Source organism: Pezoporus flaviventris, unplaced genomic scaffold (genome assembly GCF_033815535.1).
Source record: "Pezoporus flaviventris isolate CSIRO_AGI_PZ_B2104156 unplaced genomic scaffold, CSIRO_AGI_Pfla_v1 ptg000002l, whole genome shotgun sequence".
NCBI lineage: Eukaryota > Metazoa > Chordata > Aves > Psittaciformes > Psittacidae > Pezoporus > Pezoporus flaviventris.
The window spans coordinates 3,351,815-3,379,629 of NW_026892550.1; the positions used below are offsets into that span (position 1 = coordinate 3,351,815).

Here is a 27,815-nt window from a genome sequence, read left to right on the forward strand (position 1 = left end):
GCGCCGGAGCTCCGCGGGCAGCCGCGCTTCTCGCCCTCGCCCTCGGCCGGTCCCGCGAAGGGTTAAGGGGAGCAGCGGCGCGGCGCGGGCCGGCGGGGATGGGCGGGAGCTCCCGGGGATTGGTGCGAAGTTTGGAGCGGGGCGGCACCGCACCGCCCTCCGCCGCGGTTCGGCCCCCACAGCCACAAAGCCCTGCAGGGAAAGTGGCTTTATCGCTTGTTTCTCTCGCCCCGGCTCTTCCCCCCCCCCCCTCCTCTTCCCCAACCCCCCCTTTCCCTCCCCTTCCCCAGCCCCTTTCCCCTCCTCCCCTCGCTCCTTAAACGGGATTCCGGCTGGGCGAGCCGCAGGACGGCATCACCGGGCATCCCGCGGCGGCGAATGTCAGGTCCCCGCTGTCCCTCCCCGCACACACACGCTCAGCCCGACCCGGAAAGCAGGAAAAATAATTTACAAGGTCTCCCCCCACCCCCTCCGCCCCTTTTCCCTGAGCTCCTCGTCCCAGTGCTAAAAATCGCCCCTGGGGCGAACGGGGGTGGTTGGTAAAAAGCCGGTGTGGAACGGGGGGGAGCCGCCCCGTGGGGAGGGCACCCCCGAAGGCAGCGGGCAGCCCCTTCCCGCCCCCCTTGAGGAGGGGGGGGGGGATGAGGTAGAGGCCGGCGGCGGAGCGCCCCGCCGGGCGCCGTGGCCGCGGAGACATGAGGCGGCGAGCGGCGGTGATGGGCGTCAGCAGCGCACGGTGCTAGAGCCCCGCAGCAGCCAAGGTAAGTGCCCCCCAAACCCGGCCGGGAGACCCCCGCTTGAGTTGACGCAGAGCTGGAGGGTGTCGTCCCCCCCCCCACTCCATAGCCCCCGGCCCAGCCTCCCTTCCCGGACCCGAATATCCCGTTACCGGCAGCCGCGGGGCTGAGCCGCGCTGCGCCCCGGCTGCCGCCTCGGGGGGAGCCCCCGCCGCCCGCCCGCCCTCTCCTCCGTACCGGCTCCGCGCTGCAAGCGGAGAAGCTGGTGGCACAGCGTCCGTGTTTGCTTTGCTGGATGCTGTACGCGGGTTGTTGTGTGTCCTGGGGGCACGGAGTGTTTAAACCGGGGAGTTTACAAGGGTGAGGAATTCAGACAGTGTTTAGAGAGTGAGAGTTTTAGGAGGAGAACAGGGTGTAATTAATGTAAAACCTGATCTACCCCGGGTTCCCGTATCGCAGCGAAGGCATCTTCAAGAAGCTGGGTAATTAAGTGCGGTTTTGCTTTGGGACGCACCTCTGGAGCTCACGGAAACAAGTGGGACTTGAGGGGGGGGAGAGGAAGGGGAAAAATCAGTGCTGCTCAGAGAAGTTGCGGAGTGGAGGAAGGCGCGTACCCAGAGCGGAGCCTGTCTGAGGGGCACTGAAGCAGCAACGCAAAGTTTTCTGGGCTGTTGATGGGAGAGGTAACATTCCTCCTCCCCCTTCCCTAAGTTCCTCCGCAAATTGTTAACCTGAAATCTTGTTTTATGGCCACTTTCGCGCGTTTTGTTTGCCTTCCAGACTGGTTCTGTACAGGATACCAAAGAATTATGCATTAACTGTAAACTTAGAGGAGCTCGCTGGCCTCAGTGGGTTCTTGATTTATATCAGGTTAAAGCAGAGAGGAGGGCAAAGTTTTACTTGCTGAGCGCCAAGGAATGAATTACAAGTACGTTGCTCTTTCATTTGCTGTTTCTGCTCTTAAGTCTTGGCAATGGGTTTTGAAACTCTGCAAAGTTGTGGGCAGTTTGGGGTTTTTCTACCCCTAGTATTTACTTTGCTCTCCCTTTCTCTTGCCTCCAGGTCTGAGAGGACGGCAGCCTGTGCGATACGGAGGGATCTGGTTTTCAAAATGGAATTGCAGTTCGCGCTCCTTTTAGCAGGGATAATCGCGTTCTCGGACTCGGCCAGAGGTAAGGAGCCTGTGCTCTGCAACTCGCACTCTTCCCTCCACTCCACTGGGATTAAGCTCCAAAAGCACTCGTGGTGCCCTCGGAGAGACCCCGTAAGGGAGCTGCTGTTGGTGCTGTCGGCGTGAGCTCTGCACTTTGCTTATCAGGGCCATTGGTTTGGATGGAGCGCGGTTGCTCTGGGTTTGCTGAGGTCTCTTAGGCGCAGGTGAACTTCCAGGGGCTTTTCTTGTGCATGTGTTAAAACCACACAGACAATTTTAAAGAAAAGCAACTGCATTCCTCTGTGGATCAGAAATACCTCTCCCTTCCTGTAATCCCTCCAGCCTCTGCCCTGTATATTCCCACTCGCAACCTAAACAAACACATCCATTAACTTCCCCGGTGACAGACAAATGACAGTTCCCAACAGCGAGAGCGTGTTTTAGCGCTGGGGCTCCAGCAGTTGATCAGATTTCAATAAACAGGTTACCCTACCAGAGGCAAATTGAAGTGCATTGACCTGGGAGTGACAGGGGGGTAGGAAAAATGAAGTTTCTTTATGGGAAGGTGCTTTAAGCAAAGCTCTGGGATCAGAGTGGATGGAGCTGTGGCTTTTCCTCCGCTCTCGCCTGTGTTGTACCTTGGTGGGTGCTGTCCTTGGAAAGCCTGAATGAGAAACCATGCTTTCAGCTCCGGTCACAAAGGAGGGGCTTCATTGTTCCAGGAGAATGGGATATGGCTTTAGGATGCAGATTTCTCCAGCTGCAATTCCCAACAGTATCAGTGTTGCATGAATTATTGAAAGACCTTTAAATCACCCAGTGCCATGGAGTTGCGAATTAAAAGGTTTAAACTTGCCCTTTGCTTGGACAGTAACTTGCCAAAAATAAACCTTGGGGCTGAGGGTAGGAAAGGACAGGGGGAGCATTACTCTAAAACCCCCAAGGTTTGGTTAGTGTGCTGCTTTTTTTTCCTTCTTGGCATTGGCTCCCAAGCAAATATTTTATGGAGGCAAAAGCGCTATAAAACGATTCGGCTGGAAGCTGAATGAAAAAGAAAACAGTATATAGGGTGTAAGTCCTGCAAACTTGAATTCCAGGCAAGGTTTACAATGGAGACTCAGTTTAAGTTGTGGGCAATGGGCAGCAGTGTACGAATTAGGATGACCTCATGGATGTATATTATTGCAATGGACCTGAGAAGTTGGTGGAGTTCCGGGAAAAGATCTGAAGTGTGCAGGAGAAGACAAAAAGATGTTTGTCTCTGTTGTGAGCGGAGCATCTACTGCTTTCCTGGCTGACCCTGTTTCAATTTGGTTTGCACTTGTCTTGCTCAAACTCTTTTATTATCCCTGGAAAATGAAGTGCTCTGGGCTGCTGTTGTGGGAAGACGCGATAGAAAGTTAACAGCCAGTAATTTTGGGACATCATCATTTTTCCTATGGAAAGGTCTTTTTAATGTAACTTTGATAGGATCATATTGGCAATTGGGTTATTTGAACTCTTTTCAGAGCTGGAAAAAAATCTTTCCTACAAGTGGATGGAGAGATGATCCTGGTTATTTCAAAAACAGTATAGAAACATAGTTTAAATGATGTAGAAATCGGGTTTAAAAACCAGTGTAAAAATAAAGTTTAAAACCAATGAAAACTGTCGTTCATTCACATGCTGATATCAAGAGAGAGGAGCTAAAGAAGAAAAATGTGTCATTGCTGTAAAATATAGACAAAATCCTGATCTCTAAACCCTGCTTTGGACCTTCTTAAGGTTGAGAGCATTTTTGATAGCGGAGGATGTAGATGGATGATCAAACTTGTGAGTGCGCGGAGTTGAGATGACAGCCTTATTTTGTGCTGTCAAATATCCCCAATAATTAGATATTTACATTGGGATGATTTCAGATTCTTGGAAAAACGTGCTGGGTTGTTAATCTGCCTGCAGATTTTTTCCACATGTCTCATACAGTGGGTTCGGCCACTGGAGATGTATAAATGTTACCTGCTTCAGTCGCTCAGGTTTTACAGACAGTCCATGGGCCAAATCCCAGCCTGAGGTTGTGAGGCTTTCCTCTGGAGGAAGAAGGGCTCTTTGTTTTTGGCCAAACAGCTTTTAATACCTGTATCCTGATTGCAAATGAGATGTGTGTGGCCCAAAGCGGTTCCAACGCCTCTGATCTGAGGTGTCAGAAGTTAAATAGGTGCTTGCTGGCTTGCCATCAAGGGAAGAAGGTGGCTGAGGAGGCTCTCAGTGAAAGCGCTGGTCCTTCTCTTGCACTCTTATAAGGCAAAAGTACCTTGTGCTGGAGTTAGGATGTTAACTTGGAGCCAGCTGATGGCGTGCTGGTGTTGGGGAAGGGCTGTGCCATAGTGCATTTGCACAAGGGGGCAGAGTGAAGTTGCCCACGCGCTCTGGCTTTGCTATTTCCTGACAGTTGAGTGCTCAGCTGCAATCTTGCATTAAATGTTATGTTGTATTATTTTTACATCTTCATTTAGGTGATGCCTTTAAAGGCAAAGGGCACCGCAGAGATGAGTGATTGGGCTGATGCGGCAACTTGGGCTTTTTCTTTCCTTCCCGGCAAATGGGGACATATTTCCAGGTTCAGAGCTGTGCCTACCAACTCTGTTCCTTCTTGTGACCTGATGTGTCACATCACTGACGCACAGAACACTGCAAGGAAAGGGATATCTTAGCGAACCAAGATAAACTCTTCAGAAAGAGGCAGTATGTTCAAAGTAACCACACAGAACAGAGAGCAGGTCTGATTTTAGAGGTCCGGGTGCAGAACTTGCTGTGTCTGGAGGGATGAAGGAGAAGATAGGTCTGGCTAAGTTTGAACCAATGCTTTCAGGCTTGAAGTTTAAAGACTTTGGCTAAGGGCTTGTCTACACCTGCAAATGCAATGGAATAACTCTTCCAAAAACCTTAATCTGGAATAACTCCTCAGTGACCAATGTTATTTTAGGCTAAGGATCTCCTGTTGAGAGCCAGTACCAAAGAAGTCTTCTTCAGGAGCTATTCTGGTAGATATCCAAGCCCCTTCTTTCCCTTGAGGGTGGAGAGAAGACCTTCCATGTGCTCAAAATCCACTCTTTGAGAACAAAACCTGCATGCTGTGGTTTCCTAAGGGTGACTATGCCTTCGGCTGACAGCCAAGACATAGGGTGGCAGCTTCAGCCCAGTTGCCAGCTGCACTGGATAGTGCTGGCCCTCAACCCAAGATAATAGTGAATGTCCGGTGGCTCGTCCCTCTTGTCAGTCCATCCCTGTTCTCTCCAAGCAGCCCTATACTGGGCATAAAAGTCCTCAGTGTCCTCCCCTGGCCCTCCTCTGCGGGGGTGAATGCCATCTTGGCTCAGTAACCTTTAGTGACTATGTCCCGCAGCAATGTAGCTCCTACCACCCCACACCTCCGGTCGGATACAGGTAATACAATCTGGTATTTTCCTGCCCATATTATCTCAGTGACACACAACACAATATTTGTTCCAAATCTGTCAAGTTGCCATCGTATTCACATTGGTGACCGTATACGGTAACATTGGGATGTGCTTGGCTAGGTCGCGTGGCTTAAACAAGATTTCACATGGTATGCTCAGGAGTTTTTGGTAAGAGCAGCAACTCCTCTTAGTGAGTAAACTGATATTCTGCTGGAAAGTAATTAGTTTGGATGTTGATTTCGTTTTCAATGCATTGCGTAGGGAGGGGAAGAACGGGACCTTAATTGCTTTCTGCTCTGGCACTTCTCTGTGCGACACTTGGTTTGCAAACCTGGGTGATGTTTTACAAGGACTTTGCTGATGGGGCCACCTCCAAATACAGTGGTTTCTGCAGAAATAATGTTACGTGCCATTTTTGTTTCTCTGAATGTTGGAGAAAAGGGAATAGGATACTAGAAGGTTCTTGTTGTTTCGTGGGAGATGAGTTCTTCATTCTGGTGAACATATTTACCAGTCTGTAACTCTGGGGTTTATAAGAGTGAATGGTGTTAAGCGTGGAAAAGATAAATAATGACAAGATGAGTGATGGTTGTTGGCTTCTGTTTTACTCCTTGGATGGTTGTTACCAAGTATAACGATTAGGTAATTTCTCACTTGTGAAAGAGAAGCAAGTTCAGATTGAACAGTCTGATTCAGGCTTTATGTAAGTCACTGCATATCTTTTGGTTAAGCTTGGGGCATTTTTTAAATGGTGCTCTTGGGGAACTTGCTCATGAATAACCTGCCAGCATGATTTGTACCTAGAGTCAACATGACGACCTAAGAAAATCCTCCTTGTTTTCTTAAACCCTGGTTCCTCCCTTCTTCCATCGTCCGCTATAAATTGTGGCTGAGTTTAAGCATAAAATACAGCATGCGTCATATTGGAAAATGAGGGTTGATTTTATTTTATTATTTTATTAGCAATATTACAAAACTCAGCAAATTGCTCAAATAAATTTAGATTTTCCTTAAAGTTTTTATAACCTTGTTTTCCAAGTCCATATGTTGCTTTGACCTTCATTAAAAGCTGCAAACAGCAAATTAAAATACATCTTCCCCGTGATGAACTTGTACACAGCAAAGGCTGGACTCCAAAGCCTGACTCTTAGCCACAGGAGAAACTTTAATGTGCCATGTGGTGGTGCTTGAGAAATTACAGGAAGAAGAAGTCATTCAGGAAGAAGAAGTCATTCAAATCTAAAAAGCCAAAGTGACACTCGCTAGCAAGAAGGAGACCACTTTGCAAGGCTTGGGACCACTGGTACTGATTTATTAACTAAAAATGAAGTTTGCCAGCTGGCATGAATTGCCTGGTACAGCTGATCTTTTCCAATGACCCATCTAATAATTCCTTTTAGAGAGACAGTCTCGCGACAAGCAACACTGGTACATCTGGGTGCAGAATACCCGTTAGGGAATAGTGTGAATGCAGTGAAGAAGGTCACTGTCTGGCTGTGCACTTTTGGATTAATTATTGGAAGAGATAAAACTTTCCATTCAAAGAAGAGAATAATAATGCAGAAGTCCTGTTCTGCCTAGTTTGAATCTAAACAAAACCACCCCAACACCCTTTAGTCACAGCTCTGTTCATTCAGTGGGAGTAGAACCAGTGGAGCTTTCTGATTTTCCTGAGACATGCAGCTTCTACTTGTGCCTGCACTGAAATGTAAAATCATGCTGCTCAAAGGGTCCGTGCAAACATATTCCAGTGTTACAGGAGTCAGTGGAAATGCTCCTTTCTCCCCTTTCTTTCATGAACCTGCTCATTTTGTCTTGTTTCAAGGAGTTTGTCTTTTGTCTGACCTCTTCCTGTCTTTTCTGGTGGGCTGATCAAGCTGAAATGCATTTGATCTTGTTTTGAATGTTTAATTTGGATTTCCATTCCTTGTTCTCTGTAATCAGTCTTGACTTGGAGCTTCCTTTAATAATAAATGCCCCCCATACATACTTACCTGTATTGACCTGCCCTAATTTTTTGCACCAAGGTGACACAACTAGGTGATCTTAAGGTCCTTTCCAATCCTAACTATTCTATGTTTCCATGTAAGGGACTTCTTTAAAGAGTAGAGCCAGAGTTCATGTAGAAGTTGTAAGCACCTCTGTCTGATGCAAGCCTGTTGAGTCTGGTAGCTGTGGCACTAAGGGAAGAGCAAAACATTTCCACAGGTAAGCTTGAATAATCCGATCCTGCTGCCCCAATGTTGTATGAGATATGCAGATGCGCCCACGCCAGTTTATACAGGTTAGGACCTGATTCAGAGCCTCTGAGTGTAGGTGCAGTGACTCCTACTCACTCCCCTGGGCTCTGGATCCATCTCTGAAGGATGACTTACATAGATTATTTGTTATATCAACCTCTGTGTGGATCCCCCACGTGCAACAGCAGGACAGATGTGGGTTAAGTGAGGTACTTTGGATCCTGCTGTTTGCCTTCTTCACCAGACAGCTTGGATTCCATATTTTTATTCCAGAAACACACTCCTTCTGCCCACTGTGGTGGTGCACTGCCAGGGCTGAAAGCAGCTTGGAAATGCATTGCTTTAACTGCAAGAGGGGTTTATCCCCAAAAGAAAGGGTGCTGTTCTTCTGGCAGTGTTGCTAGGTGTGGAGGGGCTGAAGACTGGCCTGAGTGTTCTTTAGCAACTTAATATATGCTGTTTGCCGCTGAATCCATTCACATCTCTGATTTTCCCCTTATTTTTTTTCCTCTCTTTCCTAGTCAAATAAACACGGGCTGCATAGAGCTTGGTTGCTTGCCCTGATTACACAGTCTCCCCATTGTATCGCTGTAGAAACACGGTATCCAGCAGCGCTGCGAATAACCTAACGTTTTTATTTCATGCCGACCACGCCAATTTTCAGGGAGAAATTCAGCCAATAACTCCAGGCTGCTACTTCCATTAAGTGTTCAAACTTAATTTTGAGCTTCACTAAGGGAAGAAGAATGTAAATTGGGAACAGAGGCTTCTCAGAGCAGGTTAATGTTTCTCAGGATCGCTGCACCTCTATTCTTAGCCTCTCTGCGAGTGACTTCCAGCTTGATGGGACCCGAAATCATTTCTCCTTATGTCTGGTTAATTTATTTTATGACAGATTTACACAATATTGGCTGTTCTGTCAAGTGACTGAGAAGTGAGTAATGCAAGAGGTGTCATACCCTAGGTGCCACTCGGGGTGGTGGTGAGTTTGGTGGGTATTTTAGGAGCTGTCAGTACTATGTGCATGCTAGATCAAACCACAGGAACAGCAGACGAATGCAGAAATGTGGACTTGGTTTGTGCAATAGGCATTTCAGCTCATATTCTCCTTGCTGGGTTTGCTCACACATGCCTGCTGAATGGATGTGACGGTAAGAGTCTGATCCTGGAGTTGTGCAGACTCTTCCTGGCAATTGCAGGCTTGCTCGTTCTGCCCAGAACAAGATAATCTGGAGAGGAGAATAAAAGCTGGAGGAGGACATAGATGGAAATGGGATCATTAGCCAACCTCCAAGAGAAAATCTAGGCTGAATTAGAACTGCTGCTCTTGAGAACTGGTGCAGCCAAGCCTTGGGAGAGGATTTGAAGTGGGCAGCATGTGTGCTCTGAGGAGGAGGCTGGGATGCGGCTCTTCCAAATCTGGGCTGTATTTCTTTTCCCTGATGTCCCCACATATAGATGTGATGCTTAACCGACTTTGAGTAGAAGAAGCATTCTGTGGTAAAAGGGGAAGGGAAGTTCATTGTAGTAGCTAGTATTTTACTATTGCTTGTATGGATTTAAATCTTCCTTTTTATAGACAGAAGTGAGGATAAGTCAGCCGCAAAGGGAGGGAGAAGGGACAGTTACTCAGCCCCAACGGCCTCCTACAGCTGAAAAAGCAAAACTCCTGGAGTTAGGCTGCTGCAGATGCTGGAGCAACCCAACCTGATTTCTTTTCCTCCTTTTTCTTCTCAAATAATAGACTTGTGTGCGTTGGAGTACTTGAGGAAACTATTTTTCTTGGGGGTTATTCTCAGCTAAATGTGTGTGTTAACACTGGTTAAGCAATGACAAGTGTCAGATGAGTTACAGGTGTATGAACTGTGTGCCAAGGATGAAGGGTTAATGAATAACAGGATAAATCTCTGGGTGTTGTAGAACATCTCCCCTGCAATACTGCAGACTCTGTGGAAGGAAGAACGTTTGTTTGGCATCTACCAGTCAATGTAAAACTAGTGGCTAAAACTCCTTCAGAGTGTGGATAGCCTTCCAAGAGAGAATGCTGTGGCCATCTCACTCACCTTCTGGTTGGATCAGTGTCTCTTCAGCCAGACAAGTAATGTTAGGAAGTGTTTAATGTATCTTGGAACGGCTTAAAGTGGGAAACTGGGAGAAGATTTTCCAGTTCCACCATCATATGGAGATCAGGTTCTGTGCTCTGATAAGTTGTTTCATATTTTAATATTCAGGGTCGGATATTGCTCTCCATTATAAAGGTGGTGCTCGTCCCTTTAGGTTCAGTGAGTTGTGGCCGAGTATCTGGGAGTAGGATTTGAATTTATAACCTCACTAGAGAGGAGAAACTGGGCCCTTGTAAAACTAGGCTGTGTTTCAGTTCTCTATAGTGTGGCACCAAGCCACGGGAGGGTTGACTGTGATCTGCAATAGTTAATATAAAACTAGATTAACAGATGAGAGCTGATGAGTATCTTTCCTCCTCCTGGTGTTCACAACCAATCAGACTTGCAGTATTGCTGGGTTTAATTTTGTTAAGGACTAATGAGAGTGGAGCTTTTGACTTAATGACAGGTGATTACTGTTCCTTGACAGGTTCCGTGGATGTGGACAAGGAATCCTAAGCGTAGGAGGGAGCTATTTGCATATGCAAAGGAACTGGCTTTGGACAGTGGATTCCTAATTGCCGGATTTGTTATCTGCAAGTGTTTACCACTGCTTTCAGCACACAGCTATTGTTTCGGGGGTACAAAGAGGCACAAAGAAGCAGTTGAGGTTTGTCAGGGCGTTTTGCTCAGGGGCTGGAGGAGCCACAAGGAAGGGATGGGGCAGTGTTTTATCCAGACCGAAGCAAGGTCCTGCTTGTATCACGAAGGCAGAATGTTTTTCCTGATTCCCTGTGTGCTCAAACAGGGGGAGGCCAGAGGATTTGGAGGATTTCAAGCAGTATTTTGTGGTAGTGATCTATACAGGGTTATTCCTGTCATTGGAATTTCATTGGAAAAGTCAAGACTAGTCCTTTGCAGCTGGTGAAGTACCTTCAGGATATTTAAACTGAATAGTTGAGTTCAGGGCTCTTCTCCCCTGTATTCCCGCTGGGAGGAGGATTGTAGCTTTACTAACAGGGATGTGGATCTGTCCCTTTCCCCCATGTTTTACTGCTAATCTCAAGGAAGAAAACAGCAAGGTGTACTCAAAAGTAGTCACAGCAATAGACCTGCACATTTATAATAATTATTACTATTTATTGAGAGTTTCCAGTGAAGAAGAAAGATCTATATATAAAAGGAGCTCCCCCAAAATGCTGCTCAGCATAGGCAGCATTCCTCTTCCGGTATCAGGAGAAAAAGCTTGTCTTCCTGAAGACCACAGACCAGCTAAGTGGAGTTTGAGGCTTATTTTTCTTTTATCCTAGAAAATCCAATAAATCCAGTAAATTCATTCAGTGTGGTCTTCCAAGAGTTTTTCAACTTCGCCTGACTCTCAGATTATTTCAGTGCCATTATAGACTTGGGGTCAAGCAAGTTAATTCCCCGAACAGTATGCTGCCCTGTTTTCAAACTGTGCTAATCGGGGGGTTGAGTCAAAGCATGGTAGTTTGCTCAGTGAAATTATTTCCCTGTTAGAAAACATTACAAATATGCTCTGACTATTCGTGTTGGCTTCAGTCACCGGAGCACTTGCATCACATGTGGAACAAAGCCCCACAGGGATGTATCAGGGCACTCGTGGGGGCTCATTTCCCAGCTTCCAAGATGGAACTTGTGCAAATGGGCTGAAAACTTATCAAAGGAAAGAAAGAAATTGTTATGGTCACATTTATACCTTCCGTAGGACCAAGGGAAGGCTGCGTGGAGCCCATCCAAGCTGTACCATGAATGTCCTGCCTTAAAGGAGACATTTGGTGGAGTTATTCAGTTACCTCTCCCCCTCACCTATTTGTAATTGGCTCTTGTTTACTTTTTCCTCCTCCTTTCCCGAAGCTTATTACCACTGTTTAGGCAGAGGAAATGAATTAACATAATTTACTGGGATTTAGAACAAGACACATTCCCTCCATGTACGCGTACACACGCTCCCAGTTGCCCTCCCAGTGCTGTGCAGAGGAGCGTGTTTACAGAGTCTGGGTCCATTTAGGGAGAACAATACCCTGATTATGGAGGGCAGCCTTTTATTCCCAGAAACCAGAAGGAACCATTCGCTTTGAGCAGCTACTGTTCCTTGAAGGTACAGGCAGTGTGAGCTGCTGGAAGGGAGGAATAAATCTGTTGTGGACACAAACCAGCAGCATTGTTCTCTGCGGAAGTTGATTTAGGGGTAGGGGTGAGAAGTGGTCTTGGGACAAACCAAATGCCAAGGTTATGCTCTACCAGGATGCAGAGAGGTGTTGTGACTTCCAATTTAATTCCCAGATAATAGATGTGAGACTTTATGGAGGAGACCTTAGAGCGGCTTCCAGTACCTGAAAGGGCCTATAAGAAATCTGTAGAGGGGGTTTTGACAAGGGCGTGTAGTGATAGGATAAGGGGAACGGCTTTAAACTGAAAGAGGGGAGATTTAGATTAGATATAAGGAAGAAGTCCTTCCCTGTGAGGGTGCTGAGGCGCTGGCACAGGATGCCCAGAGAAGCTGTGGCTGCCCCATCCCTGGCAGTGGTCAAGGCCAGGTTGGATGCAGGGGCTTGGAGCAAGCTGCTCTAGTGGAAGGTGTCCCTGCCTGTGGCAGGGGTTGGAACTGGATGAGCTTTAAGGTCCTTTCCAACCCAAACCATTCCATGTTTCTATGATTATTGGTGCTTCCTGAGCTGGCAAGGTGCTGGGGAGGCTGGGTGGGAAGAAGATGTTAATTGAGCCACGGAGTGTTTCTGTATGGTCTGAGTCGGGTTGAAAGGTGCTGTTATGTGTGAAATGCTGGTCATTTCTAATTGCAGTCATGCACCTGTGCCTGGTGGATAATGCTGGAACCATGTCATATGGAGCATTTGCTTCACATGATGTTGGGAAAGGTCAAGCACTTGATTTCTACCCTGCTAAGTTGGGCCATTAGTGGCACAAATAGGGCCCTTCCTTTCTCAGCCCAGCTGCAGCCACTCGGATCCTGGCAGTAAATGCTTCTCAGGTGTAATCTCCTGGCAGCTGAAGATGACTGAACTTGACTCCATCACTGTCCTGTCCTTGTCCTGCTCTGCTCCCAGCCTTTTAACTCCCTTGTGCTGGCATAAGAGCAATTCTGACCTTGCTTTTCAGTGTTTTGGGAGGTAACCTCGGCAAGAAGCCAACCTGGAAAAGAATGTGATGGATTAAATTGTTAGAGGAGCATGGCCTGAGCTCGTGGGGTGTCGCAGCGTGACCACAGGCAGCAAGCCTTTTCCATTCCCAATTATGGCAGGAAGGCTCACGGAGGACTGTGTGTTTATGTGAACATTTATAAAATGACCCTTTAGGAATGTAAAATGCAGCAGTGTCCACAGTGCAAAATGCAGTGCCTGGGGTACTGAATGTGGACACTGGAAAATCAGATTTGGATCCTGGATCTTTCCTTGGTGGATCCCATTGGAAAAAAGTGCATATTACCGTGGTAGAAGCTTCTCATCCAGTAGTGGTTTGGGCCATTCCGAGCAGGCAGTAATTATTCCTCATTGGCTTGCACTCTTGGATCTGCTCTGTCAGAGAACAGTACTTGTGAGATTACAGTTTTCACACTCCGTATCACGACAGTTTTCTGTTTGTCTCAGTGCTCCCTTGAAATCTGGCTTGCTTTATAGAGAAATGGGAACTTTCCTTTCTCTGGCCTCTGCTTTTGGCTTCTGTGGGAGAAGCATCATTCTGGGGAGCTGGGAAACAGCAAGTTAATGCTGTCAGCTTTTGCTGCCCTGCTGTGTCATTGCCTGCTGCAAGCAAGCAAGGAAGGAACTGCTCCATCAGGAGCACAGCCAGCAGCAAAGACAGGCTGCAACCGGTGCTGCTGGTGTCCTAGTTCCCTCTGGTCCAGGCACAGTGTGCATCAACCCTGGTAGCAAGGTGAATGTGGCCTGAGATGGAGCCAGGTTCCCCCCAGCCTTGACTTTGTCTCTATGGGGACTCCTGAGTTTTGACACCACTTCAGGGGGTTACCAAAATAAGGCAGATAAAAAAAAATCGGTGCAAAACATTCCATGTGGGAACAGAGCAGGTTGGCTGCACAGGGAAAACTGCAGGGCTGCATTAACAATGCTTGTAGGGGTTTTCTGGAGTGAGGATGTTTATGTTTGCCTATGAGATGTGGTGGGTCAGTTCTGTCTGGGGATGATTGATGCATGTCTGATGTGATGAATCATGACCCTGCATCCCAGAGAAACTGTGGCTTTTGCTCATTGATCCAGCTTTTTGTAGAGAGGGGGAAGTCCTGCTGCTTGTCTCAGTATCTACATTAAGGCTGCTGGGGTTACTCCACATGGAAGACTGAAGTCTGGTGCATGCAGGAAAATCAGAACTTGGTACTAAGTAATTATAACTCTTCATAGGCAGCGGGGATGTGCTTTTAAATTTAAATATCCTTTAAAATCTGCCAGATCTTCTCAGGCTTGGATGATGCAAGAGGGACAAGCACTGGTTCCCATGCTTGCATGGGACTTACTGCATGGACTGCAATAAAGGCAACAAGAACAGAGCAGTAAGAATCGCTCCAGGGTCCATCCCTGTGTGTCACCACGATGGATTTCTGCTGAGAGCGTGAGGGTGTGCGGTGATCTGTGGAAAAATGTGAATCTTGGCAGCAGTCCCTGATTCAAAATATCTGGGAAACGCTGAGCCGGGAGGTTGAAAATACATCTTTGGGGTTTCTTTCTCCAGAAGGAAAACTGGCATTGAACTTCCACTGAGACAAGTGTTTGAAAGAAGAAATGTGCAGTGCAGAATTCAAAGGGACACTGATTGAAACAGCAGCAGAGAGGAATAAGCCTGAGTGGCTTTTGATGGCCTCTTGATTTAGATCTTTTTGTTTGCATACTTGCAGGTGTTTTAGGTCTGCAAAGTAATGTAGATCCTATACTAAATGCATAAAAACCCAACCAGCAAATGAATAACTTGTCTGAGGGAGATGAAAAATGCACCAACATAATTGAGTAAGCTTTCTGCTGTATCCCAGCTTTAAAACCAGAGCGGGGCCTTCTGTCTGTGGCATGTGTTGGAGGGTATTTTGCTACAAGATGGATGTTAAGGCAGAGATCAAGGAGGACTACAACACCTAAAATGTTTAATACTGCTCTTGGATCAGGTCAGCAAATGAGCAATGGTTTTGGTTGATAGCATGAACACAGTGTAAGGCAAAGTTGTTATTATAGCTGGTGTGATTTTTTCCAGTATTGGGATTCCAATTGCACCAGATTGTATCAAAGCTGTTTTGTTGTGTTGAGGGCTGTCAAACCCAGAATGAATGAGACAGCTATAGTCTTCAATGTAAGTTACTAATAGCTCTTTGTATAGAGACTTAGTTTTGCTCTGACAAAGGCTCCCTCCAAAAACCAGACCCAGTGTTCTATTTTACCCACATAAACCTGAGAAAGGAGAGATCCCATATTCACCTGTACCACCCTGTGCAAAGCAGACACCTTGATAAGGATTTCTCGCTGCTGCTGCAATACTATGCTACAGGACAGATAATCTTGTGCCCAAACCCTGGGCAAGTGCCCAAGGTGAAATAGGTGCAAATGTATCATTCATGCACAGGCTGAGGAGCTTGCACCGTGTACCTGATGTGGTTCGTACGTGGAATCGCAAGCCCAGTCATCCCCTCTCTGCTTGGTACAAACTTCATCGTTGGCTTTAGGGAGACTTGGGCATTGCACCATGCTTGTTTTTTATGGAAACAACTATCAAAAGTCCTCAAATGAAAAGAAACAATTACAGAGATTATTAAAACATTATTATTGTAATTGCATGATATTAATAATAAATACATGAATATAATTAATAATAATCATAAGCAGCAGCAGCAATGTGCTTCCATGTGTGCTAATAACAAGGTTGATCTAGTTGAAGATGTCCCTGCTCATTGCAGGGAGGTTGGACTACATGATCTTTGAAGGTCCCTTCCAACCCAAACTATTCTATGATTCTACGATTCTAAGGTCCCACTGCTCCCAAACATTGCTCTACATCCCACTGGAGCCACCATGGGTTTCTATTCCCTACTGGAAAGGTGCAAAGAAAAGACAGCCTAAAATCTAGGGGACGGGAAAAGGGTTGAGAAGGGCAAATTTTCATGCAGGCACAGAAAAAGAGGCTCTTCCGAATGATTTGGTTTTGCTTGGAAAGGCTTGAGGTGGCTGGTTGTTGAAAGGGCATTTCAGTGGAAAAGGGCCAAGCAGCCCTAGGCAGAACCAACACCCTCAATTGAGAGAGATTTTTCAAACAGCAGGGCTGTTAAGAAGTAATTAAAATCAAATAAAACAAGGAAAATAGTGTATGACACATCAGTTTGAATTCATCCTGGTCTGAATCCACTGAAACCCATGCAGTGTGACACTGGAGGCACTCAAGGGGAAGTACAAACCCAAGTACTTCAATGCACTTTTGTAACTGCAGAAGATTCTGATCTCAGACACCACTTTTACCAAGTGTTTGAGCACACGCTTACTTTTAAGCTCCTGAACATTGCTTGTATTTGAAGAAACACTTGCTGAGGACGTGTTACACAGTATGCTACAGTTATTGGAAATACAGAGGAACTAAGAGTAGGCTAAAGTGGTAGCAACTGTTTCACAAGGATTCTGATGCTGGGTTTTTCACCATACAATGATTTTTCTGGGAATGGAATTGGGAAATAATTCGGCTTTCAGTTGAAGAAAAAGAGAACCTAACCCGTAACATTTCATCCTTGATGATTTTGAAGGGTAGATAGAAAATAAGAGTTGCGTGCATCAACCTTGCTTAGGCACCAGGAGGGAAATAAAGAACCAAAGCACATTTTGAATGACTCCTCTAAACCAGCCCTGCTATTTTGAAGTCTGCTTTATGATTTTGGGGTGCTGTGTTGTGAGGGCCTGAGCCTGGTTTTGCACCCTCCACATTTGCAGTTCCCTTTGCTTCGTTCCTCTGGCTCTCCTGCAATGTTACCTGGGGAAAAACTTGGAAATAAAGAAAAAGAAAAGGGAAAAAAGGACATTTTGGGGGCCCAGCTGCGTCCCTTCAAGCTTTGCTGGCTGTTGAGGAAGATTTGTGAGGACTCTTTGGGGAAAAGAAGGTCAGGTCAGTGGTAGAAAGCCGCTTACCCTGTATCAGAGGAGCTTCTAGTGCCAGGGCAGCTCCCTGAGGAGCATCTGTCTGTCCGTCCATCCGTCCCTCTAGGGTTGGCAAGAGGCAGACGGCCTTCCCCCCATCTGTTCCCTCTGTCATGTTATAAGTGAGATGCTGAAAAGCAGCCCTTGGCCTTGAGACAGCTCTTCTCTCTCTAGCTCATTCTGCCCATCAATTCATGTCAAGCAAAGGAGTTTTATGGCTGTTTTATCCCTTTTTCAAGAGCGGGACCCTCACAACCTTGCAAAGGGAAAGTCCAGCTCCTGTGCAAGGTGGCTGCCAAAATCTGTGAGTGGTGAGTTACGTGTGAGAGCAAACAGGGCTTTTCTTTTTGTGATAAAAATCATAGAATCAATCAGGTTGGAAAAGACCTTTAAGATCATCAGATCCAACCGTTACCCCTGCACTGCCAAGTCCACCACTAAACCATGTCACTAAGGGCCTCTTCTTTACGTTATTCCATGGAGAGTTTATCCAGAAAAGAGCATCTTTATTATAAGTGAGTGTGGGGAAAAAGACATCATTATCCTTCTCCATCAGGACAGTGGTACTTGACACCAGTGTTGGACGTGATCTTCTGTCTTCCATTTCTGATGTGCTTCAAAACCTGGTACCAAGAGCTGGTGGCTTTGCCTGGACTCCACTGCTCCCTAATGAGATCAAGCAGCATTTTGAGTCATTGTTCACCCTTGTAGCTCTTGGCCTGAGTAGTGGGTGTGAAGTCTGAGAAGTGAATTATATAAAGATCATGCATAGCAGCATATTTCCTGATGGAGAACAGCGGGCTGATGGTGAAGGCTTTCAGGCCGTCTCTTACCCGCTCACCCTCTCCTCTTGTACCAACTTCCAGCAATTCGCCTGTGTGTTTTCTTAGGAACCAGCTTCCACCCAAAGGCTACTGGATTTTTCTTCAATGCTGGTTTCTGTCAGAGCTGATAAGGCTGCAGCCAGCCTGCAAAGATAACACAGGGTATTGAGGCTCCTTGGGTTTGTCTTTATTTGGATTTTTTAAGCAAGTCTGTGACACATGCTGAGAGCTGTCTGGAGACTTTGGGTTTAGTGGGTCTCTTTGTCTTTGGTTCCAAAATGCTTTTAGGGTGATTTCAGAGAGAAAAAAAGAGTGCTAATGGAGCTGGTGAATTAGTGGTGTTTACTGAAGGGAAAGGGGAAGATGGGCAGCTGGGGCTGGATGCTGAGAGCAGCTCTGGGTCCTGCTCTTTTGATGGCTCCAGTTGGAAAATATTCACCCCAACCAGGGTTTAAAGGGGGTGAGGAGCAACAGAGTCACCCTAAATGCCTGATCACTGGCAAAAGTGAGGAAAGCTTGTGATTCATTTTCTTTTCAACTTCCCCCCAACTCTGGCTCCCCTTTTCTTGAGGTGTTATCCCTGTTTGGGCTGCTGGCTTTTGTTAACCTGTGAGGGAGTGTTTACACTTGGCTTATGTTAACCAGAAAGGAAAGTTTTGCAGCCAAAAATTGATTTACCTGCTGATGCTAATGATTTTGTTATAGGGAGCCTGGTGAACAAGGCAGATGCAGATAGAAAGCATAACCCTCGTCCTTACACAAAGATGTCTTCTATCACCCTTGGAGTGTGAGATTACTATCCATCTTCAGCCTGAGCAAGCCCCAGGTGATGTAGTGTGTTCCCCCATGCTCACATCTTTGCAGTGACCCCGTATGTCCCCAGCTTTCTCTCTGTCTGATGCAATACTGTGAATGGTTGCATCATGGACCAGGACAGAGATCTGGCTGGAAATCCCACCAAAAGAAAAGTCAGTCATGGTACAGCCCCTATAGCCCTGGGTTTTCTATACCTGCCTGTTGCTTGTGACACCCCTCAGGAGGTTTGCACACATGCTGTTCTTCACTGATACTGAATACTCACTGTTTTCTCAGTGATGTTCCTCCATGGCTGGAATTATGACGCCAAACACCAAGTATCATTTTCAAGTTTCAATGCAATTTGTGAGCACATTTTAATTAGGATTCACAGCACTGCTTGGAGGAGTGTATTTTATGCCTGAAGTATGGTGCAGGCAACCTCGTACAGTGAGTCAGGAGCAGTATGGGAACGCAGTGTTTTTGTTACGCGCTTCTGCCCAGCAAATCTTTCTTGCTCTTTAATGTAACCTGTCGCATATGAAAATAATTTCCAACATACATTTGCTTACAAAGTAGCATTCTTCACACCAGAAATCCATAACAGTAGAAGAAACCACTGCCAGATGTCTGTATTTATAGAAAACTGGCATGTTCTGTCTGGCGATGACAGAATATTTCAGGGTATTTATGAAGTGCTCATGTTTGTAGAAATATAGAAATCCATTCACTATCAGTAGAACTATTCATCAGACATCTTGCTTTCTTTATTTTAGCCGGCAGAACATGTTTCTTTAGTTGATTCAGTACACCCCCCCCCCCCCCCAAAATCTTTCCTTACTGTTATCACTGTGATTCTTTTCCAGCTTTACAAACCTCTTCATTTTAGAGGGGCATCTCTGGCTTTAAAATAAATGTCGCTAGAGTCTCATGCAACTTTGACGATGTACTTCTATGTCAGGCAATTTTACTTGGGAGATAACTGCTCATCAGGCTGAAAGAATAATTTCTACTCTAGAAATAGATAGTGCAGCATTTTTCAGCTTTCAGAGGTTTTTTCACCTTACATGCCTTGGGTGGCATGGTTTAGCGTGTGGTGTCCCTGCCCATGGCAGGGGGTTGGAACTGGATAATCTTAAGGTGCTTTCCAACCCAAACCATTCTGTGATTCTATGATTCTGTGCCCCCCTCGGTTGGGTTGTTACTGTGCCCAGGGTGGCACATTTGGATCTGATCCCATTGAGAGTTAAATTTGGATCGAGCCAGAGGTGTTGGAGGGGGCAGGAGCCCTGATGGTTGAAGTGTGAAGCCCATCAGAAATTGTGTTCTCAGGACAGTTCAGTTTGGTTCCAAACTTCGATGATAACAGTGAAATTGAGCCACTTGATGCCTCAGTGTCAAGGTTTTTGCTTTTACAGCTGGTGTAGACGTTGGAGAGTTTTCAGAGTTAAAGTTCTGAGAGCTCTCCATATTTCTTGGTTAGAAAGTGCTGCTGGAAGCCAGGGATGCATACCTGGCAGTACATAAATTGAAGGGATTTAGATAGGTGCCGTTATGTGTTATGGTGACAAATGAGGAGCTGTACAGAAACATAAGCGAGAGGGGCTCCTGGTGGATTTTACTATTGGAACACAATTGCTAATCTGTGCAATCTACATATCAAATTAATTGGGTTTGCTCAGACCATTGCTAAGCACAGTAGCTTGCAATGAAGGCAATGGGGGTTTGGCCTCCCTATCTTTGCTGCTTACTTGGTTTTTAGAGAAAATGCCTTTGATAAATGTAAGTTATATTTCCGTGCATTACAAATGATAGATTCCTCCCCCATATCCTGTGACAGCCTTCCCTGGAGACAGACAGTCTGTGTTGGTTTAGTGAGATGAAGAAAGATTAACGGGAAAGGTTTTGCTAGTGTTTGCAGACTTCCAGCCAAAGGGAAAGGTTTGGATTGAGGATTTAGTGAGAATGAGAACTGAAAACCACTGCTTGCACACAGGGCTCCCCTCTTAAGCAGGCAGCAGCCTGTTAAGGAGCATCAGTACATCCCTGATAAACTCTGAGGGTGCAGACTTAACATGCACTTGACTGTGTGCTCCTGCTCAGGTAGATCTGATCCCCCTGCACCTGTAGGCCTATAGGTTATTTTCCTATAATAACCTATATTATAGATTATTATCTCTCTATATAATCTATACATAGATTATATATATGTACACATATATATGTATACATATATAATCTATACATAGATTATATATATGGATTTTATATAATCTATATAATTATGTAATAATCTATATAATATAGCTGTGCTGGTGCATGGGTCTTTAGCTGGGCAAGGAGCCTGTATACCACTGGGGAGTGTGAGAAGGTGGGTACACGTGGGGTAGGTGCTCCAGGGGATTCCTTTGTTTTTTCCAGCTTCCATGGGGCTCACCCCACCACACATGGAAATACAGTCCTACAGCATGAAGCCAAGGCACTGTGAGAGGTGTTCAGTTCTCAGATTCAGTGTTCTATGTATTGATGTCTGATCTGCCCTCAAAGTGGATGGAGATGTTAGTAAGCAGGGCACTGAGCTAGTATTGACCATCTCTCTGCAGATCACAATGGGAGTTAGACACCTAAATTTAGGTGAATCCAAGAGCTGAGTCCTGGCCATATTTAAGTTCCTAGGATAGTCAGCGGTGATGCTATATATGGTTACTGCTCATCTATCTGTATGCAGTGCCAGTAATTAAACCCTCTGGCTAAAACACAGACAAGTCCTCACTGAGGTTTTTTATTCCGAGCCTGAGCCTGGTTGGGCTCTAGCTCGCTCCTTAGCTCCCTGATATCCTCTGCTGAGGTTAGACCACCCTTGCCCAGAGCCCCCAACTCCTCCCTGCTTGGTGTGGGTGCCTGAGGACACATCACAGTTCACCCATGGTACCTTTTGGTCACTGTCAGCAAATAACTGCATCTAGGAGCTTCACACACAAGCCGATTGCTCCTAAGTGTATAATATTACATGTATTTGAGGGAAGGGGTGCTTTTCTTCCCTCCTGGTGATCAGTTTATAACCCAGAGTGGGAAGGACTAATAGCCCTTGGGGTTTTGTCATCACCATGAAGAAATTAGGCCAAGCAGGAGGGTCTCAAGGACCTGCAACCTTGTGTGGTGTTTTCTTTGTGAAGCACAGGCAGGATGTACAGTAAAACAGTAAATCAGGTTCAGGCAGTTCTGTTTGATGAAAACAACATCATTTCCCAGTGACCCTGAAAACATGACTATTTGTTTAAGTGTCCTAGCAGAGGGATTGTAGGTGGATTAAGGAGGAGGAGTTGTGTGTGGTGGAAGCAAAACTTTCTTCTCTGATTCATTGCTGTAAATCCTGCCCTTGCTGACAAGGCTGGTGATGCACACAGAGGACTTGGTGGCCTTCACCATGGCTAGGTATAGGGTTGATACACCTTCTGATTCGTGTGAACCAGAAAAGGTAGACATGGTGGCCTGGAGCCTCACTGTCATGAGAAGGAACAACAAATCATGGCAGCAGTTTGGAAAAGCCACCAATAAAAAGTGTTCTGTGCAGAGCCTTGATGGTCCCTCTGGCAGTGTGAAGGAGAGAAGGTTGTCCAGGCCCTGCTATGATGCAGAGCAGGATATACCTGCATGGGACTGAGACGCATCATACCCTAAAAGCACCTTTCACTCTTGTAAAGGGCGGTGAGGGACCACTCAGGTGCCTGCAGTCTGTGTGTCTGAAGGTAGAGGTGAAGGAGTCTTGATGAAGTCTGTTTTTGAGCATGTCCGGGTGGAAATTAGGAGTGGTTTCTTTGAAGTGGTAAAGAAAAGGCTAATTTTAAGCCAATAAACATGCATTCACCCTCAGGCTTCAGTGAGTGTTAGAAGGATTAATGTGTGAACCAGCCCACTTCCTTACACAGGCAAATCTCCTCATGCTATGAAATTCAGCTCGTTGCAGAAGGCCCAGGTACCAGCAAACCCCTCTCTTAAGGACTTGCACGGGAGGCCAAAGGTCTATAGACATTATGCTGCCTGAATGTCTGCACATGGAGAAGTGTCATGGTAAATGAATCCATTACCAAGGATTGTTGATTTAACACCTTTCTTCTACCTCTGGAAGAAGCTTCTTTCCGGGTCTTAAATCTGTGTTATCTACAGCTCCCTTGGTGTAATTGGGGATTTGGGGATTAGAGAATGGGAGCCAACATTCACTCCTGCTTTTCCACAGTTTTGGAATGTGAGGGAAGAAGCTGGGGGTGGAAGAGCTCTCCTATGTGCAGTTTACTGGTGTGTCTCGGGTGGAGTTTTATTGCTTTGTTAAAAGATGTTGAGCTGTATGATTTATTAGCACTGCCACGGAGCCTGTATTAATGATTATTTCACATTCCATGGGATCTTAGTGGGTCCTGCCCATGGTGAGGTCAAAACGAAGGGGCGTTTGACATAGTACTGCTTTACTTACAATAACAACTGATAAGGAGCCTACAAAATAAGCAAGTCTCTTTGACTGCAGGGAGCGTTATCTTGCAGCCTTCCAGAGAGAACTGTTGACCCTTTACTGTGTGTTGTCAGATCTCTAAGAAGTGCCATGGCAAATCTGCATACGTGCACACACTTGAAAGTGCTTTTACTTGCTTAGGAGCAGCCATCCCAACATTAGCAATTATCCTTGACAAACGCAGGCTGCTGACCATACGAGATCATGGGGTTTGGTTGGGAATGACCAGGCCCAGTTGGCATGAAAAAGAGCTTGTAAACATTTGCTTTTCTTTTTCAGGGCTATTTTCTAGTAAAAAGTCAACATGACCCATTCGGTGCCTTCCAGAGCTATGGGTCAGGTCACTAAGCTGGGGCTGGTTAGGCTCAGGTTCATACCTGAAGTAGCTTGTGGTTCTTTGACTATTTCTGCTGCACATTCAGAGTTCTCTAGAAACATGTGGGTGTTTTGGACTGCAGCTTTCACATTACTGCCATGCTGCAGGAGCTGAAGCTTGAGGGAAATCAGTAATGACTCCAATTATTTTAATAATTAAACCCTTCAGTATATTAGGCAGAGAGTTCCATTTTGGGTGATTGGTATCTAGCACGGCAGACCAGTTCCATAGGGCTGCATTTGACCTTGCAGATTTGGTTAGGCTAGCTTGGAGTGACAGGTTGTTCATGGGTCAGCCTTGTCCTTGCAGCATCTGTACTGGTGGAATCATAGAATCATAGAATTGTTTAGGTTGGAAAAGTCCTTCAAGATCAAGTCCAACCGTAAACCTAACACAGCCAGGTCCACCAGTGAACATATCTGTAAGTGCCACATCTGCACATCTTTTAAATACCTCCAAGGAGGCTGAGGAAGTTGGGGCTGTTCATCCTGGAGAAGAGAAGGCTGTGTGGAGACCTCAGAGGAGCCTTCCAGTATCTGAAGGGGAGCTATAGGGATGCTGGAGAGGGACTCTTCACTAGCTACTGTAACAATAGGATAAGGGGTGATGGGTTAAAACTTAAACAGGGGAAGTTCAGGTTAGATATAAGGAAGAAGTTCTTTACTGTGAGGGTGGTGAGGCACTGGAGTGGGTTGCCCAATGGAGTGGTAAATGCTTCATCCCTGAAAGTGTTCAAGGCCAGGTTAGATAGGGCCTTGGGCTTGGAATTAGATCTTAAGGTCCTTTCCACCCCTAACCGTTCTATGATTCTATGGTGACTCCACCACTTCCCTGGGCAGCCTGTTCCAATGCTTGACAACCCTTTCGGGGAAGAAATTCTTCCTGATACCCAATCTAAAGCTCTACTCATGCAACTTGAGGCTGATAAGGCAGCCATCACACCCTCTGCTAGCTCTCCCTTGCTTCCAAAGCAGATGTTACACTGTTTTGTTAATTCTTCACAAGCTGCTACTGCCCAAGCAGAGACGTTCCTTGTCTGTTATTCACAGGGAGAAATGCTTGATTAGGGCTCCTCTTCCTGGAAACACCAGTAAAGCTGATGCCCTGGATACTCTCCTGCAGATAAGATTAACATTGAAATCAGCACGCTTCTGGCAGTGGTTTTGACTGGCTTAGGGTGGTAATTGCAGAGAGGCCGTTCTGGATGGCAATAAGAAGTTTTCCAAAGGATTTCCCGTATCATTTGTCAAGCACTGCTTGCTGGTGGGTGCTGGGGGCAGAGAACTCACCTAACTGAGATGGATACCTATTTTCATGTTGCTCCTTTTGGTAGCAGTGGCTGTGAGGGTTGCTGCTGTGAAGGGAATGAGTCGCTCATCTGTTTGAGGCGGTGAAGAAAGGTTCAGTGTGTTCCCACTGATATAAACATGAAGCTGTGATGTTGGTGGTTTCCTTTTCTTTCTCTTTCAGTGTATTTGGTTTTCATATCAGGGAGGTCAGGAATTCGGGTTTGCTGCCTTTGAGGAGGAAGGGATCATGCCTTTTTTAGCTCTTTTTGGCTGCCCATCCCAAACTGCTGTCATCGGAGCACCACAGAACCTTTTTCACTTGCCATTTTCATGGGGAACCTGCCTAAGCATCCAGCCTCATGGAGCTATTTTACCTCACTTGTTTTTATTAAAGTCACTGAGCAATACAGCCGTGGAAGGCAGCCAGGCTTTGTTTCATGGCATTACAATCTGAAGGATGTGAGGATCAGTGTGTAGCGTTAGAGTGGCTGGATTGTCCTGCCTGGAACAGAGCTGGGAGCTTCATCTACTTAGTCTCTTGTGGGGGCACAAACTTGTGTTTGATTAAACCCATTCTAGCACCAGTCTATGTAATTATTTCCCTGCAGGCAAGTAAAGGACAGAGGGAAGCAGCTGGCATGTGATAGTCTCCTTTCAATAATCAGGAAACCTCATTTCCCAATATTTTTCTGCACAAATTCCACTGACTTAACCCCAGTGGGTTTTGCCTCTTTAGGTCTCTTACTTAGCAAAATGATGAAGCTGTTCCTCTGGTATAGCACCGGTCCAGGAGAAAGTTGCTTTTCCTGCCCTGCAAGTGGTATAAGAGACTGCATCCTCCTCCATTTCACTCCCCACAGGTAAATTTTCTCCAATAAAGAGTTGTCATCTGGGACATATAAATCTAAATATTGGGGAAATTTCAATTAGGTATAAGGCAGAAGCTCTTCCCTGTGAGGGTGCTGAGGCGCTGGCACAGGGTGCCCAGAGAAGCTGTGGCTGCCCCATCCCTGGCAGTGTTCGAGGGCAGGTTGGACAGGGCTTGGAGCAAGCTGCTCTAGTGGAAGGTGTCCCTGCTTATGGCAGGGGGTTGGAACTGGATGATATTAAGGTCCCTTCCAACACAAATCATTCTATGATTCTATGGTATGTGTGCATATTTCACATATAAACCCCAGCCACTGTCTTGTAAACGTTTGTTGGCTGCTGGTCCTTCTAAAAGCTGGAAAAAGCAGATTTCACTTACTCCAAGTAAAATCTGACCCCCAAAGGGACACATCTCCACCTGACATCAACAGCACCCCGTGAGTCTGTCATCATTTTTACTTTCATTGGATCTATAATTAAAAAAGCAAAACCATCCTCACCCCCACAGAGACCATACTTAGAACTGGCTCTTTCTGTTTGATGCAAACTCATCTCTGTTTGATGCAAACTCATCTTTTTAAAGCAGAAAATGTGTCTGAAAGTGATGTAAAAGCCACACTCGTCAAAGAAAAGCACCAACCCGTTTTGCCCTCACAGTTCTGCAAGGGGTTTTATCTTGTGCAAATCTTTCCCCCTCGGCCCCTTGCCCTCACCCAGAGCTGTAAGTCTGCTTTTGTTAGGCCGGTGTCGTGGAGCTAAATCCTGGAAACGTAATTTATTCAAAGTGTTCTGCACACATGTAAATGGGCAAAACTTATTGACAGCTGAGTTAAAGTGTCTCTTTCTTCTGCGCAACAAGGCACTTCTGCTGAATCTGTCAGCCGCTGGCTTTGTTCCTTCAGACGGGTGAAAGGAGCTTATGGGGGAGAAACAGGCAGGCAGGGAAAATGCCTCTGGTTGTGTGTTGTGGTCTACATGGTCACTAATCTGCACATGTACAGTGTGGCAGCACCTCTTCCCACACCTACATCCCCATTGCATTGTAAGGTATATGTGTGATGCATGAATGTGGGCATATATCTGGTCATAGAATCATAGAATCCCAGACTGGTTTGGGTTGGAAAGGAGCGCATCCAGTTCCAACCTCCTGTCATGGGCAGGGACACCTTCCACCAGAGCAGGTTGCTCCAAGCCCCATCCAACCTGGTCTCAAACACTGCCAGGGATGGGGCAGCCACAACTTCCTTGGGCAGCCTATTCCAATGCCTAAAGATATAACAAGATATTAAAGACATAACAATATAAGAAGAGCTGCTGCGACTGCATGCAAGGGTACACGATCAGTGTACGTGGTCCTTTGAAAAGCTCCAAGTGGCCATTTGTCTACCTTTAACTGTGTAAAATGACAGTCCCCAAAAGGCTCTTGGTATTTGTGTATGGTATTCCAAGCACACAGCCGGTTGGGCTGAACTTTCTGCTGCTTAAGCACTACTCTTTCCTCCTCCATACAAGGCCTTGAATTAGCTAATTACAATCTAGTGAAGAGAGGGAACAGCCTGCAATGTAGTGAACACACCAGATTTCTGAGGTCATTGCTGGTACAGAGTTCCCTCACTCTGTCCCATGAAAAGATTTTTAAGTATTCATTGGAAATCTCCCATGGATTTAACTTCTTCCTTTGTTTTGCTTTGCAGCAAAAGCTTGATTGAAAGTGGCTGTGGCAGCAGTAATGCCTGGCTGAGTTTGGAGAAAACAAGCTCTAGACCCATTTAGACGTTTCATTTGAAAGCAGCTTCCATTATCTCCTATTAGGGGCTGTGGTTAGTAAGTAGCAGTGTGAATGCATGTGTGTGTTCATCCATTGTGACTTTTTATCAATTTTGGTTTTTAATCACTGTTTTTTAGGGAGAGATGGTGTTATTTTTTTATATGTATGTAGGTAATTAATGTCTGATAAACCTGAATCCAGATTTCTAGGGATAAACTTTGATGCAGGACCCTAGCAGTATTAATCCAGTTGATTCCAGAGTTAAACTTATTCCTCTTTATCCATCCATCTTTTAGAATTTCTTTAGCATTCCATGAAAGAAAACTAAGAAAATTTGGGATTTTTCCCCCTCTTATTTTTTTTTAGGGAAGAGAAAGTTTTCAAAGCTAGAAATACGTACTGGAATTGAAGCATCAATTAGTATAACCTGATCAAAGGTACCTCATGTTATATCAGTCTTGTTTCCTGAGCCTCAGCACTGAAGTCACTTTGAGGAGTGGTTCTGCCTGCACTCAGGCACTGCAGCCCCACTCACTTTAGTGGTACTGGATGAAGATTTTGAGTTT

The 27,815-nt window shown here is 45.9% G+C and overlaps 1 protein-coding gene across 2 annotated transcripts in view; it reads left to right on the forward strand.

The window, feature by feature from the left end:
* Window positions 1-278: 278 nt before the first annotated feature.
* The window catches only part of FGFRL1 (fibroblast growth factor receptor like 1), a 172,744-nt gene continuing 145,207 nt past the window's right edge, over window positions 279-27,815 (forward strand). The window contains exons 1-2 of one of the 2 annotated variants that reach the window (XM_061466766.1): window positions 279-761; window positions 1,800-1,909. In XM_061466766.1, coding sequence (XP_061322750.1) covers window positions 1,849-1,909 — 61 coding nt within the window. In that variant the 5' untranslated portion in view covers window positions 279-761; window positions 1,800-1,848. Of the gene's footprint in view, window positions 762-1,017; window positions 1,098-1,799; window positions 1,910-27,815 lie in introns of those variants that run through there. The other variant, XM_061466757.1, reaches the window with a different exon arrangement.